The sequence below is a fragment of the Manacus candei genome, unplaced genomic scaffold, assembly GCF_025592945.1.
Source record: "Manacus candei isolate 608988 ecotype Guabito, Panama unplaced genomic scaffold, ASM2559294v1 h1tg000067l, whole genome shotgun sequence".
Classification (NCBI taxonomy): Eukaryota; Metazoa; Chordata; class Aves; order Passeriformes; family Pipridae; genus Manacus; species Manacus candei.
In genome coordinates this window covers 3,645,391-3,657,881 of record NW_026138115.1, presented here as the reverse complement: position 1 = coordinate 3,657,881, position 12,491 = coordinate 3,645,391, and the positions used below count along the sequence as shown (strand labels likewise).

The following is a 12,491-nucleotide window of genomic DNA, read 5'->3' as shown; positions in this document are numbered from 1 at the left end:
TATTTCACTAGCTCACAGCAAAGAATTTCTTTCTTTCATCTAGTCTAAATCTGCTCTCTTTTAGTTTAAAACCATTACCTCTTGTCCTGTGTCTACAGGTCCTATTACAAAGTCTGTCCACATCTTTTTTAAAGCCTCCTTTAAACACTGAAGGGTTGTAATAAGATTTCCCCTGAACCTTCTCCGGGCTGAAAGACCAAAGCTCTCTCAGCCTTGCCTCATAGGAGAGGTGTTCCACCCTTCTGACCATTTCTGTGGCCTTCCTCTGGACCCAGTCTTTCCTGTGCTGCAGACTCCACAGTTGAACACAGCACTCCAGGTGGGGTCTCAGCAGAGGGAAGTAGAGGGGCAGAATCCCCTCCCCTGACCTGCTGCCCACGCTGCTTTTGACGCAGCCCAGGACACGACTGGACTGGCTGTGAGCGCACATGGGCAGCCTCCCACTCACCAGCACCCCCAAGTCCTTCTTGGCAGGGCTGCCCTTGATCTGTTCATCTCCCATCTGCACTGACACCATGGGTTGCCCTGACCCAAGTGCAGCACCACGCACCTCATGAGGTTCACACAGGCCCACATCCCGAGCTTGGCCAGATCCCTCTAGAGGGCATCCTGTCCCTCTAGCATGTCAACTGCACCGTTTCAGCTTGGTGCCATCTGCAAAGCTGCTCACGGTGCACTCGATCCCTCTGTCTATGGCACTGATGGAGATGTTCAGTTGGGGGAAGTGAGGGAAGAGACTGAAGAACCAGATCACAGAACTTCACTTGCTGTAAGAGTGGTGTATCATTAAAGAATTACATAAATATCAGAATATTATGTTGTCTGTAAGAAAGGTTATTACTTCATGAATTTAAAAGCTTTACCAAAATATTATTACATTCATTAGCTTCCCATGCATGTGATAATCAAGTAAAATTAATTTTTGTTATAATTAACTTACCAGTGAAGGCTGTTTGTTCCTCATTTCTAAGTCTTTTGTTCTACAAGAAGCACCCTTCACTAACAAAGCTAGTTTGAGAAGCTATCGCCTTGTCTCAACTACAAACTCAGATACTATCCAACAACAAAACTTAAATAAATACCCTTCAAGGGAAAACAAAGACAACAGAAAAGCTCTCACCTCAAATCCAAATATACTACCCTTTCTTTTTTGAGAGTTTTTCCAGTTTTCTAACCTGCATCTAACCTTACTTACCTCTAAGTAAGCAGCTTACTTACTTAAGTGTAACAGCAAAACTAAACAAAAAAGTAATCACAAACCATAGAGCGGGACAGAGAAGGAAAACATTTAAGATGAGCTTTAGTGATGAAATCCAATAAACTGCTCATACTTTGGCCATAGTCTCAAGTTTTGAATTTTGGGTTTGCCTAATGAACATCTAAAACCAGCAAAATCCTTTTCCATTATGATCATCAGCTACAGACAGTATTTCACTTCAGTCTTGCTTTCAAAGTCCAGCCTCTACTCCATGAAGTTTCAGAATATTGTTTTGTGCTATTAACTTGGCTAACTACCTTCTCCAAAGTCCTTCCTGTCTAGAAAGATTTAATACCAGCAAGTATGAATTAGAATCTTCAAAGAATCAAAAGTAATTGATAATTTCAACATTGTATTTTAACTGCTGAACACAGACCTACAGACACAGAAATCCCAAAATTAGCAGAGTATTATACATAACTTGAATGCCATGTTTGACAAAATACTATTTAAAAAAAATCTGAACACAATTGAATGCAGACATTTCATCTTCTGAGTCAGAAGCAGACACTAGAGAATAACTTCTTTACTAGACTTGACACCAAAGAGCATTTCTTCTTCTCTACTAAACCTGACACTTGTGGGAAAGCCAAATCAAGCCTTATAAGGCTTGATTTGCTTCTCATTACCACATGATTCAACTTTATTCCTCACCATTCCAGACAACAGAAAGATACTAATCCGAAGATGGACACATACTGAAAGATAAACTGTGCTCTATAACTAATAACTGCTCCCAATCCATCCCTCTGAAGAATACAATGCTCCGTTTGTGCAGTATGTTCCACAAAAAGGGTTCAACAACTCCAAGTTAGTGACTACTCCACTAATTGTTTCAGTGAGTGTATTTTCATACAGTAAGTTTTACAGGATCAAGCCCCTTCCTGGTATGAGGCAGCCTTTGGTCTCTGTTACTTGCATCTGGAAACCAGGCAGCAGTAACAGATGTCTGAAACAGAGATATATTCTTTAGCAAAAAAGTTACAGAAATCTAACATACCGCAAATAAACTTCTTTTCCATTCAAAGTCATTATCAGTATTGATTCCTAAATACAGTCTCAGATGCTTTTGTCATAAGCAATTACTTTCTATGTAGGCATTTTTTTCTATATTTTGTAGGCACTATCATAGAATCTGTTAAGACTATTCAGTCTACTTTATAAAAATACACCAACAAAATTCATCTTCGTTGACCCAATGACTATTCAAAGTTAGGTAAGACCTGAAAACCCACCCTAAGTAAGCTATGTTTTTAATAAACACTCCAAAATTATGCAGATCTAGTTATTTTTCTTAATTATAGCCTTGAATGAATTTATAAACGTAACTGCAAAATACTGGTGCCAGAAAGTAACATCTGAAACCACCCATAAATAAGAAAACTGATTTGCAGAATTCTGTTATCTGCCACTGTAATGCAATACAGCACAGCTAGGAGGTTTGTTAGTATAAAAACACCATTCTGTGCTGTGGAAGGAATGTGTGTATAGAGAACGACTTGTTCAAGAGATTACATACAGATATTCCATCTATTTTCAATTATATTTAGAAAACACCAAATATCCCAATCCCATAGTCTTAAACTGAAAATCTGCAGCCTTGTTTTCATATGTGTGTATGGAGGAGACCAGTTGATCTGGAACACTGCTCCTGTCCCATCGAACTGTTATGTGGATGCTTCCTCAAAAAAAAAAAAAAAAAAAAAAAAAAAAAAAAAAAAAAAAAAGAAAAAAAATAGTGCTGCTCTTTACCCCTCACTGGTATAAACATGTTTACAGTTAAATGAAAATTTCAATTCAAGAGCTGTTTTTTGCAAGATGCACACAGAAGTTTAAGTTCTGCAATCAGTTCTGCTGCAACTTAATCACAGAAACTAACCCACAGAAACTCAGAAAACAGCTCAAATGGAGGTCCAAGAACATGCTCTCCATTACAAGAAACTACTCCTCAGTCTAACACATTTCTGAATGATCAAACTCAAATATTAAGGGGATAACCAGGAGAAAGAAAAAAAAAAACACCAGAATAATACATCCTCCTCCCTCCTTTTTTCATTTTGATCTAAGTATTGTGTTGCTTTCCTAAAAATAAGTAAACGAAATTAATCCATTGAGTTTGAGCAAGGTAAAATAAACTTAAGACAAATTTTGTCTAAGCTTCTGCTCGTAGTACAGAGTTACTGATGCCTACACTAAAGAAACAGCCAGGATGGGTGTCTGCCCTGTGGCAGAAATGATTAATGTACAGACTTCAGAAGCAGCAAACTACAGCTTCTGAATGAAAATGGTGAAATAGTTCCTGAGATAGCTGGCAAACATGGCCTCCAATGGAGGGGTTCACTTTGGCTCCTCAGGAAGTTTAGGTATAGGACAAGTAAGTTTCAATTAAAGGTTTAACAGCCTTCAAATAAACCCAAAGTAGTTGAACAGAAAAGTTTAATTCAGAGATCACTTCAGTCATTTGGGCTCAGCACAAAAAAAGGCAATCTGAGACCATGCAGTAAAAACCAAGAAGCAGATCGACATTTTAAGAATGAGGTAGGCCATAGTAGCCTAAAATACCATGTGAGAAATGGGTAAGAAATCAAAGGCTTTTGACTACACTGAGAAACTCACATGGAAGGAGACAATTTGTAAGAGAAGATTTCACAATTGCTCTACTGCAATTCAAGCAGAATACACTGCAACTAGGAATCACACTGAGAAACTTTTCAGGGTTTTAAATAAAAAGTTAGCAGTCAATAAAGTGTAAAAAAGTTACATTTTCCTGCTTCAAAGCATAATATAACCAATCTGAAAGCAGTTTATGGTATTTCTGTTCTAAAATTGATTACTCCAAATTGCCAGCAATGCCTCTTACAGTTTAGTGCCTGGAAACATTAGACATCTCAGAGAGCAACACAAATCACTCATCTACTTTAATTCTTTTAAGATGGTGTTAAAAAACACCACCAACACAAGTTAAAAAACCACTTCTATACACTAAAAACCCCTTTTATTCAGTTCTTATTCCTTCAACTACAGAGGACAGCTTACCTTAGACCTGGCACACAGATAGTATTTCCCTTATCCGAACACCCTGACCATGCCATAAAATCTCAACCACTTGTAAAGCAGCCTATTACACCAAGTCATGGCTGCAAAATCCAAAGATTGAACTATGAGCTAGCTCACTCAGTCAGCCAAACAAATCTCGGCTAACTCTGTTGTTGCTCTGTGCACAGCCAAACTGGCCCTTCAACAGGAGCAGGAATTTCCCATAGACAGAAGAAACTACTGCTCACATCCCCACAACTCCCCTACTCAAGAAAGGGAGCCTTCACCTTCATGCTGATCCCGAGGTATTCTGTCAGCTTCCTGGAGTAAGTCAGTAAGAACATGCCAGTGTGCACAGGATGAAGCTCAGCTCAAAGGCTAGGAAAAGCTGGTTTAGAAATGCAGGAAGGAAGAAGTTTCATTGTGGAAGGAGGAGGAGCTGACAAAGAAAGACAATACAAGAATGCAATGGAAACATGGAGGCAAATGGTGTATAGGCCAGGTTCCTACTACTGGTATGTCTTCCATAACTGGGAAAAAGTGAAAAACAGTCAACTACTTTGTTTAGTTAAAAAAGCATGCAAGGGAACACATAAATGGCACAGTATCTAAAACATAAGTCTGGAGTTACCTTTTTCAAAATCACTTGCTCATGTAAAAATGACTATCTTCAAAATTAGCCCACAAACAGACACTGGGAGTAAATAAAATATAAATCAAATTTTGTGAGGTGTTTACACAAGCAAGTTAGAAAACCTAGCCTATTAATAGAGTGCACATTTATCCAGGACTGATACTACCTACTATATTAAGAACTTAAGCTCTGTATATTATTCAATACTTTGAAATACGTGTGGTTTTAGAGAGGTCTAATGTGTGTATCCTACCAAATACACATCTGTGTATTAGGTGCAATTAGCAAGTCTGAGACAGCCCTGCTTTGATTAGAGTATCTCAGCTATACAAACACAAAGCCATGACTTCATTTTTGGGTTTACACCAATTTGTATCTTCCTTCTTACAGATGTTCATTTACAACAAATAAGCTGGTAACAATGGTTCAATTCAAGATCTAATCAGTCTTAAGCATATATATTCCACTAAAAGTTAATAAAGGGATTTTAGTTTGAATGGGCTATTTCTTCACAAGCAGGTTATGAACTGCAGTTCTTTTACTTTCTTTTCTAAAAAAGAATGAAAAAAAAATCAAGATATTGTTAATGTATAGGAGACATGACAGTTTTTAAACATGACCCCATCAGCCATGTAGGCAGCCAGGATAGTATCTACAACAAAATATGGTGTAAAAATTAGCTTAAAAACTTAGTGATAAGCTTTATAATTCCTTCCCTCATGTTGAAACTAAACTAAGTCTATTTCTGTTTTGGATGTTTTCTCTTACACTATGAAGCTGCTCAAACTTTAAACGCATGTTCCTCACTGTAAAATAAATAAAATCAAGTATCAGTTTAACTTTTTAAAGTATAATCAAGAAACTACAAGACCCTGAGATTCGTGCTTATCAGAAGCTCAATTATCAAACTCTTGCTCAGATGACTGATTCCTCCATATCAGTTTATGATCTTTGCTGAAGAGATTATTGTTCAGTTTGTCAGAACTTTCTGAAATAGTAAAAACTATTCTCAAGTTGCTTTTCATCCTAGTTCCTACAATGAAAAAGCCTAAAAAATAAAATTACAAGGTCTGTTGACAGTCACAATCTACAACTAGATCTACAAGTCACTAAATACAGTAGCTATGCAGCTGAAAAAGTAGTAAGTCATGCACTGACAAACTTTAATAGCAAAACGGTACAAGCTTGATATTGCAAAGAGTACATTTTAAAACCTACTCTGATCACAGCAGTCATGAACTCACTTAATCAATAATGAAGACTAATCCAAATATGTATCTACAGGGCTAGATACTACTAATCAACTTACACTATCGACGTGTGTTGCCAGAAAATGTGAAGGAAGTTGATAATGCATAATTTTAAATTTATTTACAGGAAGACCTAAAAGTGCTGAAGGACTGAGAGCTCCCATTCCATTAAAAAAAAAAAAAAGGCATCTCTGAAAATGCTGTTCTGTCCACTGTATTGTCTTTATTACCGTAACAACTGTACTTTGATAACTGTTGATAGACTGTCTTACATAATTCTAAAACCTACCAAAGAAAAAGGCGGGGGATAAGAAGGGTGTTAATCATTCAAGGACCGTTCAAAAACATGTAACACAAACCGAGACCTCAGTTTTGAACAACTTTCACGAGGGGATCGTTTCCAGAAACATCCACGAAAGAATATATCACAACGATCAGTTTTGAAACCGGAATACATTGGGCATCTAATAATAGATCACTAGATAGCCAAACCCATACAAGATTTACAACAAGACTTGAAAGCATTTTGCAAGCAACACTGTGTATTCAGTATGAACTAAGTGCTCGCACTTGGTGGCACCCGTCTATTTTTTTCACTTGGCCTAACACAAATGAACGCTGGTTAGTGCCTACTTGCTTTTAGAAATAACATTTGAATTACCCAGCACAACATTAAGGCAACAGACCCAAAGCTACACCCAGTTCCTCTTCTGGGTAGGACGAGGAAAGACTGTACCTTCAGCCATACACACTTACCATCACTCTCTGCCCTGACTAGCAGGGACATGCCCTTGAGCCTCTCCACGTAGCAAGAGGACACATGCCCTGTGCCTCGATCATCCCACTGGCGGTCCTCATTTAGCGTGTAAACCTTCACCCTCCGCCGGGTGTCCGTCATCCTGCCGCCTGCCACACCGCAGCCACCACTCTGGCTCACAGTCGCTGGAGCAGCGGAAGGCTGGTCGGGGGCCAGGACCCCTCTGCGGAGGGGAGCGGGAAAGAAGGGAGCAGCCCCACACGGGCACGCCAAGCAAGCTCTTCTTACTTCTCTTCAGTGCCCCAACGGGATCCTCATTATCGAGGATAACAGAGGACTGGGGTGCGCAAGGGAAGAGGGGGAACAAGGGGTGAAGATGTGAAAGGGGAGCTGCTCCTCCAGGCACAGTCAGGCGCTGCACAAAAGGCGAGTAAGCCTACGCAGGGCAGAGCCGCAGAGAGAAGGGAGGCTCTTTGCAGGGCGAAGGGCAGGCAGGAGAGGCGGTGAAGACGAGATCCCGGAGGAGAATTGGATCCACGGGAGTGGAAGCAGCGGCGGACAGCAGCCGGCGGGCAGTGACAGGCGGCCCTGGAGGCCGGGGCCCTGCCGAGGAAAGCAGACGGGGGCCTGGCGAGGCCGGAGGGAAGCAGAGGAGGGGAGGCAGGCGGGAGAGGGGCCGCTCGCCCCGGCCCGGAGCCTGGCTCTATTGTGCAGCAGCTGCCCAGACCCGAAGCCCCTCGCTCGCCGTCCGTCAGCGCGGGGCTCCGCGGAGCCGCCCTCCTTCCCGCCGGCGCTGCCCGCGGCCTGCGGACACTGCCCGGCCCGCGGCGGGGTAAACGACCGGCCGGGCTCAGCGGCCCGTCTCCCCCATGGGCTCCGGTCGCAGGCGCCTGTTTCACTCCCAGCTCGACTCCGCCGCCATGTTCTTCTTCTTCCTCCTCCTCCTCCTCCTCCTCCCGGTGCTGCGGCGGCTCAGTCCCGACTCCCCACCGCGCCCTGCGACGTGGCCGCGCTTCCAGACGCTTGGCGGCCCGGCCGGCCGGCAGACGGACGCTGTGCCTCGCGGAGGGAGGGGACGAGCGACAGCGACTGATGCGGCCCGTCCGGCCCGGCTCCCTCCGGCCCCGGCTCCGCCTCAGTCACTGCGCGGCCGCCATCTTGGTTTCACCTCTCACTGGAGGCGCGGGGTCTCCCAGCCAGCGGCGGCACGGGCCGCCCGCCGGCAGTTAAAGGGCCAGCGGCCCCGCGCGGCTCTGCGCGGGCGGGAGGCGTGTGGGGCTCCGGCCGCGCCGGCTCCGCGGGCCCCGGGAGAGAGCCTGAGCCCGGCTTTCCCTTTTTTTTTTTTCTTTTCTTAATTTTTATTCTGAGTGAATCCCATGGTTAAACAGATTTTGGTTGGGCGTGTGTTGGATCTTCACAGTCGGAGATGGGATCAAACAATTGCAATAATAGACAGAAACTGTCGAGGCTCTGCTTCTGTCACTACTGCCAACATCTGAGCATATGTTTGACAGACTTCCCTAAAATGCGCAAAAACACTGGTACATTTAGGACCCCACAGACAGTGAAAGGTTTGAAGAGATTCAGATGTCTGAGAACTGTGGATTGGGCCCAGATGAAGGGAAGCCACCACACAGCATGCACACAGAAAGGCACTCATCACCTTCATTTTGCGCCCTGCGCAGCCCCCAAGGGGCTGTGCCTGGGGAAGTGCTGTGGCAGAATTTCTCTTAGGCTCTTCTGGAGATGGATTTCTGTGACTTCAGAAAAGATTGATGTCACTTAGAGAAACCCTTGTAGAACCGCTATACTCACATAGGATTTACAAATTGTACCCTCTTGTGGCCATCAGATTAAGTATAGACCACGCTGCTCACGGCAGTTTTGATTATTTTTTTGGTGCATTGAAAACAAGAAGTTCAATCAGATTTCCATTTGCGTGGTTTGCTTTATGAAAATTTAAGGTTCAGCTTCTTTTAATGGGCCTTGTGTTCTTTTGATATCAGCTTGAACAATGCTCGGCCTGATAATAGTGCCCACTTGTCAGGTATTATCCCAATTCTCATTGTATTTGGAAAGGGATTTTATTTTTTCAAACGTTTCCACCCCAGCGATTCCAGAAGAAAGGCTGGGCATTGAGAGCAACTTCCCTTGCTGGAAAGCAGTTGTGAAAGAAAAAAACACTCTGTTTATTCTTCTTGGAGTTATGAGTTAGAAAGCAAAAGTATGTCAGGTCATTTCCTTCTCTCCATTGCTAGAGGTTTGACAGTTTGTGTCCATAAGGAAATATCTTCAGGCACCATGAGAGGCCATTATTAACTGAGTTGAAAGGTTAGGCTCCCTTAGGCCCTGTAAATAATAAAGGACCTTGCTCTGATAGAGGTTTTGGCCCACCAGGAATTGAGTAACAAGTGAGGAAATGGAATATTGAATACAGTTTTAAACTTCTCATATTCATAGGAAAGGAACTGCATATGGATCAACATAATAGAAATAAGCCTAAACTGGTTTTACCAGAGAGAGCCACTTTCTTGCACAGCAGTCAAGACTAAAGAACAAGATGACTTTTTCTTTCATTGTCTAATTATAATTTGGGGATAGAAAATTGCATTGTTATTACAAACTTCAGATCAGACATATAGGTACACATATGTACTGAGACATTATTAGAGTTCCTAAAACTCCTAGCTAATTATTTTCTGACCAAAAAAATCATAGTAGGGAAACTAATGACTTCAGACTTTGTTATGGTGAAGATTATTGCTAGAATAAAACTCTGTGCTTGCCTGAGTGTATAGATATGGCTACATTCAGTATATGCAAACAAGGTTACAATCCATAGTACGTACACACATATGGACATTGGCTATGTCTCCTTGTTCCCAAGGCATGTGTTCTAACTTGTGCCCCAAAAAGCTGTGGAAAATGAATTACTGAGTGAAAAGAAAAAATTACATAGAAAAATTATCAAAGTAGAGGGAGTCGATAAAGAAGAAGATGTCTAAAAAGAAGTCAGGCTATTGTGATCAAGAAAGAGGGGAGATTCAGAAAAATACGCTTCTAGTTTAGTGGGGAAGCAAATGCAGCAGTTTGAAATAAATACATACAATAGAAAAAAGACAAACATAGCAATCATTACAAGTTATGAAGCACAAAAAAATGGATAAGAATGCCAAGAAATATGCATGGTTGATAGTTTTAGGAACAGCTCAAGTTTTCTAAATCTTAACTCTTTTATAGGCCTATTATATCTAGATTTTAAAAAATCTTGATATTGATACAGAAAAAATAGAACTGTTTAATAAATAAATTTGTTCTGTACTTGAAAGAATATGTGATGTATTTGTATCATATGATGATGACTAAATGCTTTTCTGGTCATTATTAAGAAGAATATTAAACAATCTCTTAGAGAGAAATATTTTCAAGTACGCAGGTCCTAAAGAACTTGCATTTGAGAGTCCTAAAGAGATTTGCTTGTCTGATCTCAGAAAACATAAGACCTTATTAATTTTTAATAAAGCTTAAATTATTGCAGAAATTTCTGCAAGACATGAAGATTGACTATAAGTATTCAAATTGGACAAGTGAGAACACAGGTAATAGTTGACTTATCTGACATAAGTCACAGTCAATAAATGCTGACACAAAATGCAATAAGGAATTATAAGATAGACATAAAGCAGTAGCAGGTGATGTGGCTTTAGGGAAAAACATTTAATTTCTAGCTAAATTACAAAATGGCTTCTAAGGGTAATGATGTGGATATAATACTTGGATAGTTCTCAGCTGTTTTTCTGGAAAGTCAATGTTGTATTCTATGAAAAAAGCTCACACTGCATGGGTCACATATGAAGTGACTGGCATAGCTCAAAAGGAGTTATCAATCAGAGGAGATGATTCTGGATGATTGTGCGGAAATGGAGAGTAGGACTGATGCTATTTAGGATTTGTTGTAACATTGACTTTAGAAAGTCAATGTGAAATCTCTGTGAATGAAAGCTGTTTATGATTCAGAGAGCCTGGAAGAATGGCAAGAAATGGCCGAGGACAGAGGGGTCAGAAACAGACAGGTTCACCTACTGAAGGTGCTGATGTAGAAGGAATGGCTTAGCCTGGGATAGCTGGGGAGGTTACTGACAGCTGCTTCTGGCTTATTCCAGCTTTATAAATGTCTATGAGCTCATGAGCACTTCCCAGTCATCACTGCATTTTTAAGGCAAGCAATGACACTTCCGCTTAAAATTCTGAGTTGAAAACAGTGTAGATTCAAGACCTGGTGGATGAGCAGCTCAGGCACCCAGGGTGGGGACACCATGGTCAGCCAGGAGTGGTTGTGCTCTGACTTACACCTCCTAAATGGGACCCTTCAGATAAAGCCAAACACGGGGTCACATTTATAGGAATAAATAGTAAGGCAGGTCTGAAAGAAGCTAGGCTGCATAGTAAACAAGCAACCCAACACAAACTTCTTATGTAGATCTGTGTCTATAAGATCTAATACCTTTTGGGTATATTGTAAAGTAGCATGCTGTGGAAGAATGTAACATCAGAAATAAAAGTAGCTTTAATGCCACGTTTTAGAATTCTGATGTCCTCACTGTTAACAGATTATGAGAAATTGAAAAGGTCAGAGAGGACTGCTCTGAAGAACTTTATTTTTTTGCAGATCCATTCATTGCCCTTCAACCTCTTGGATTTCTGCAGCGTGCACACTTTTGCAGCCATACCCTATGAATCATGTCTCAGATGCTACTGCTCAGCTTTCACATCCTGCCACAGATCCCCGAGAAGCAGTAGCCCTGTTCTTGTACCTGAACCACAAACATGAACCTGTGTAGGTCAGCAGTTGAAAGTCTGTGACTCTTCCTCCTACATAATGTGCATATGAATCCCCTCAACAGAAATGTCATCTCTTTTAACCCATATTGTCATTTTAATTTTCACAGTACTAAAAGACTCTTGTCTTCCAAGCAGAGCTTGTTTTTAAGGGTACTGTGCAACTGCACAGTCATGCAAAGGCTGTATTTGTTTTGAATTCCTGTATACTTCTCTGGAAATGCTACATTTTATCTAAATATATAGGCCTCATTATCAAAAGACTGAAGAATTTCAAAGCACTGCTGAAGCTATTGGATGCAGGGAAGACGTCTGGGTCATTTATTTATCCAACAGTGAAAATTCCCCTCTTTCTAAGAGGGAAACTCTGAGATGTATGAATTATGCTAGCTGTCCCTATGCAGTGCATATTTCAGTTTTTACATTCATTATTGTGCATGTTGACTGTATTTGTAAACTTTCTAGTAGGAGTTATTACTTTTTTTTCCTTTTTCTGTGGCAGGTTTCCTATTCCTAACTTCTACTCTCATGTATTTTTGTACTTCATGTATTTCAGTACTTTGTCTGTAACTCAGTCTTCAACAGGCTTCTCTTAGACCCACACAATTGATGGTCTTTTGAGAAAGTGATGGATAGAGAGGCAGAAAGTATGAGATCCACATCATCAGCATGTTTCCAAGAAGCTTTGAAAGTCCATCAGAAGCCCATAAGGAAAAA

At 41.2% G+C, this 12,491-nt stretch overlaps 1 protein-coding gene across 1 annotated transcript in view; it reads right to left on the bottom strand.

Moving 5' to 3' along the window:
- PPP4R3A (protein phosphatase 4 regulatory subunit 3A) overlaps nucleotides 1–7,096 on the bottom strand; it is a 44,672-nt gene extending 37,576 nt beyond the window's left edge. Inside the window, exon 1 of the mRNA XM_051806612.1 lies at nucleotides 6,935–7,096. Coding sequence (XP_051662572.1) covers nucleotides 6,935–7,076 — 142 coding nt within the window. The 5' untranslated portion in view covers nucleotides 7,077–7,096. The remainder of the gene's footprint in view (nucleotides 1–6,934) is intronic.
- Nucleotides 7,097–12,491: the final 5,395 nt, after the last annotated feature.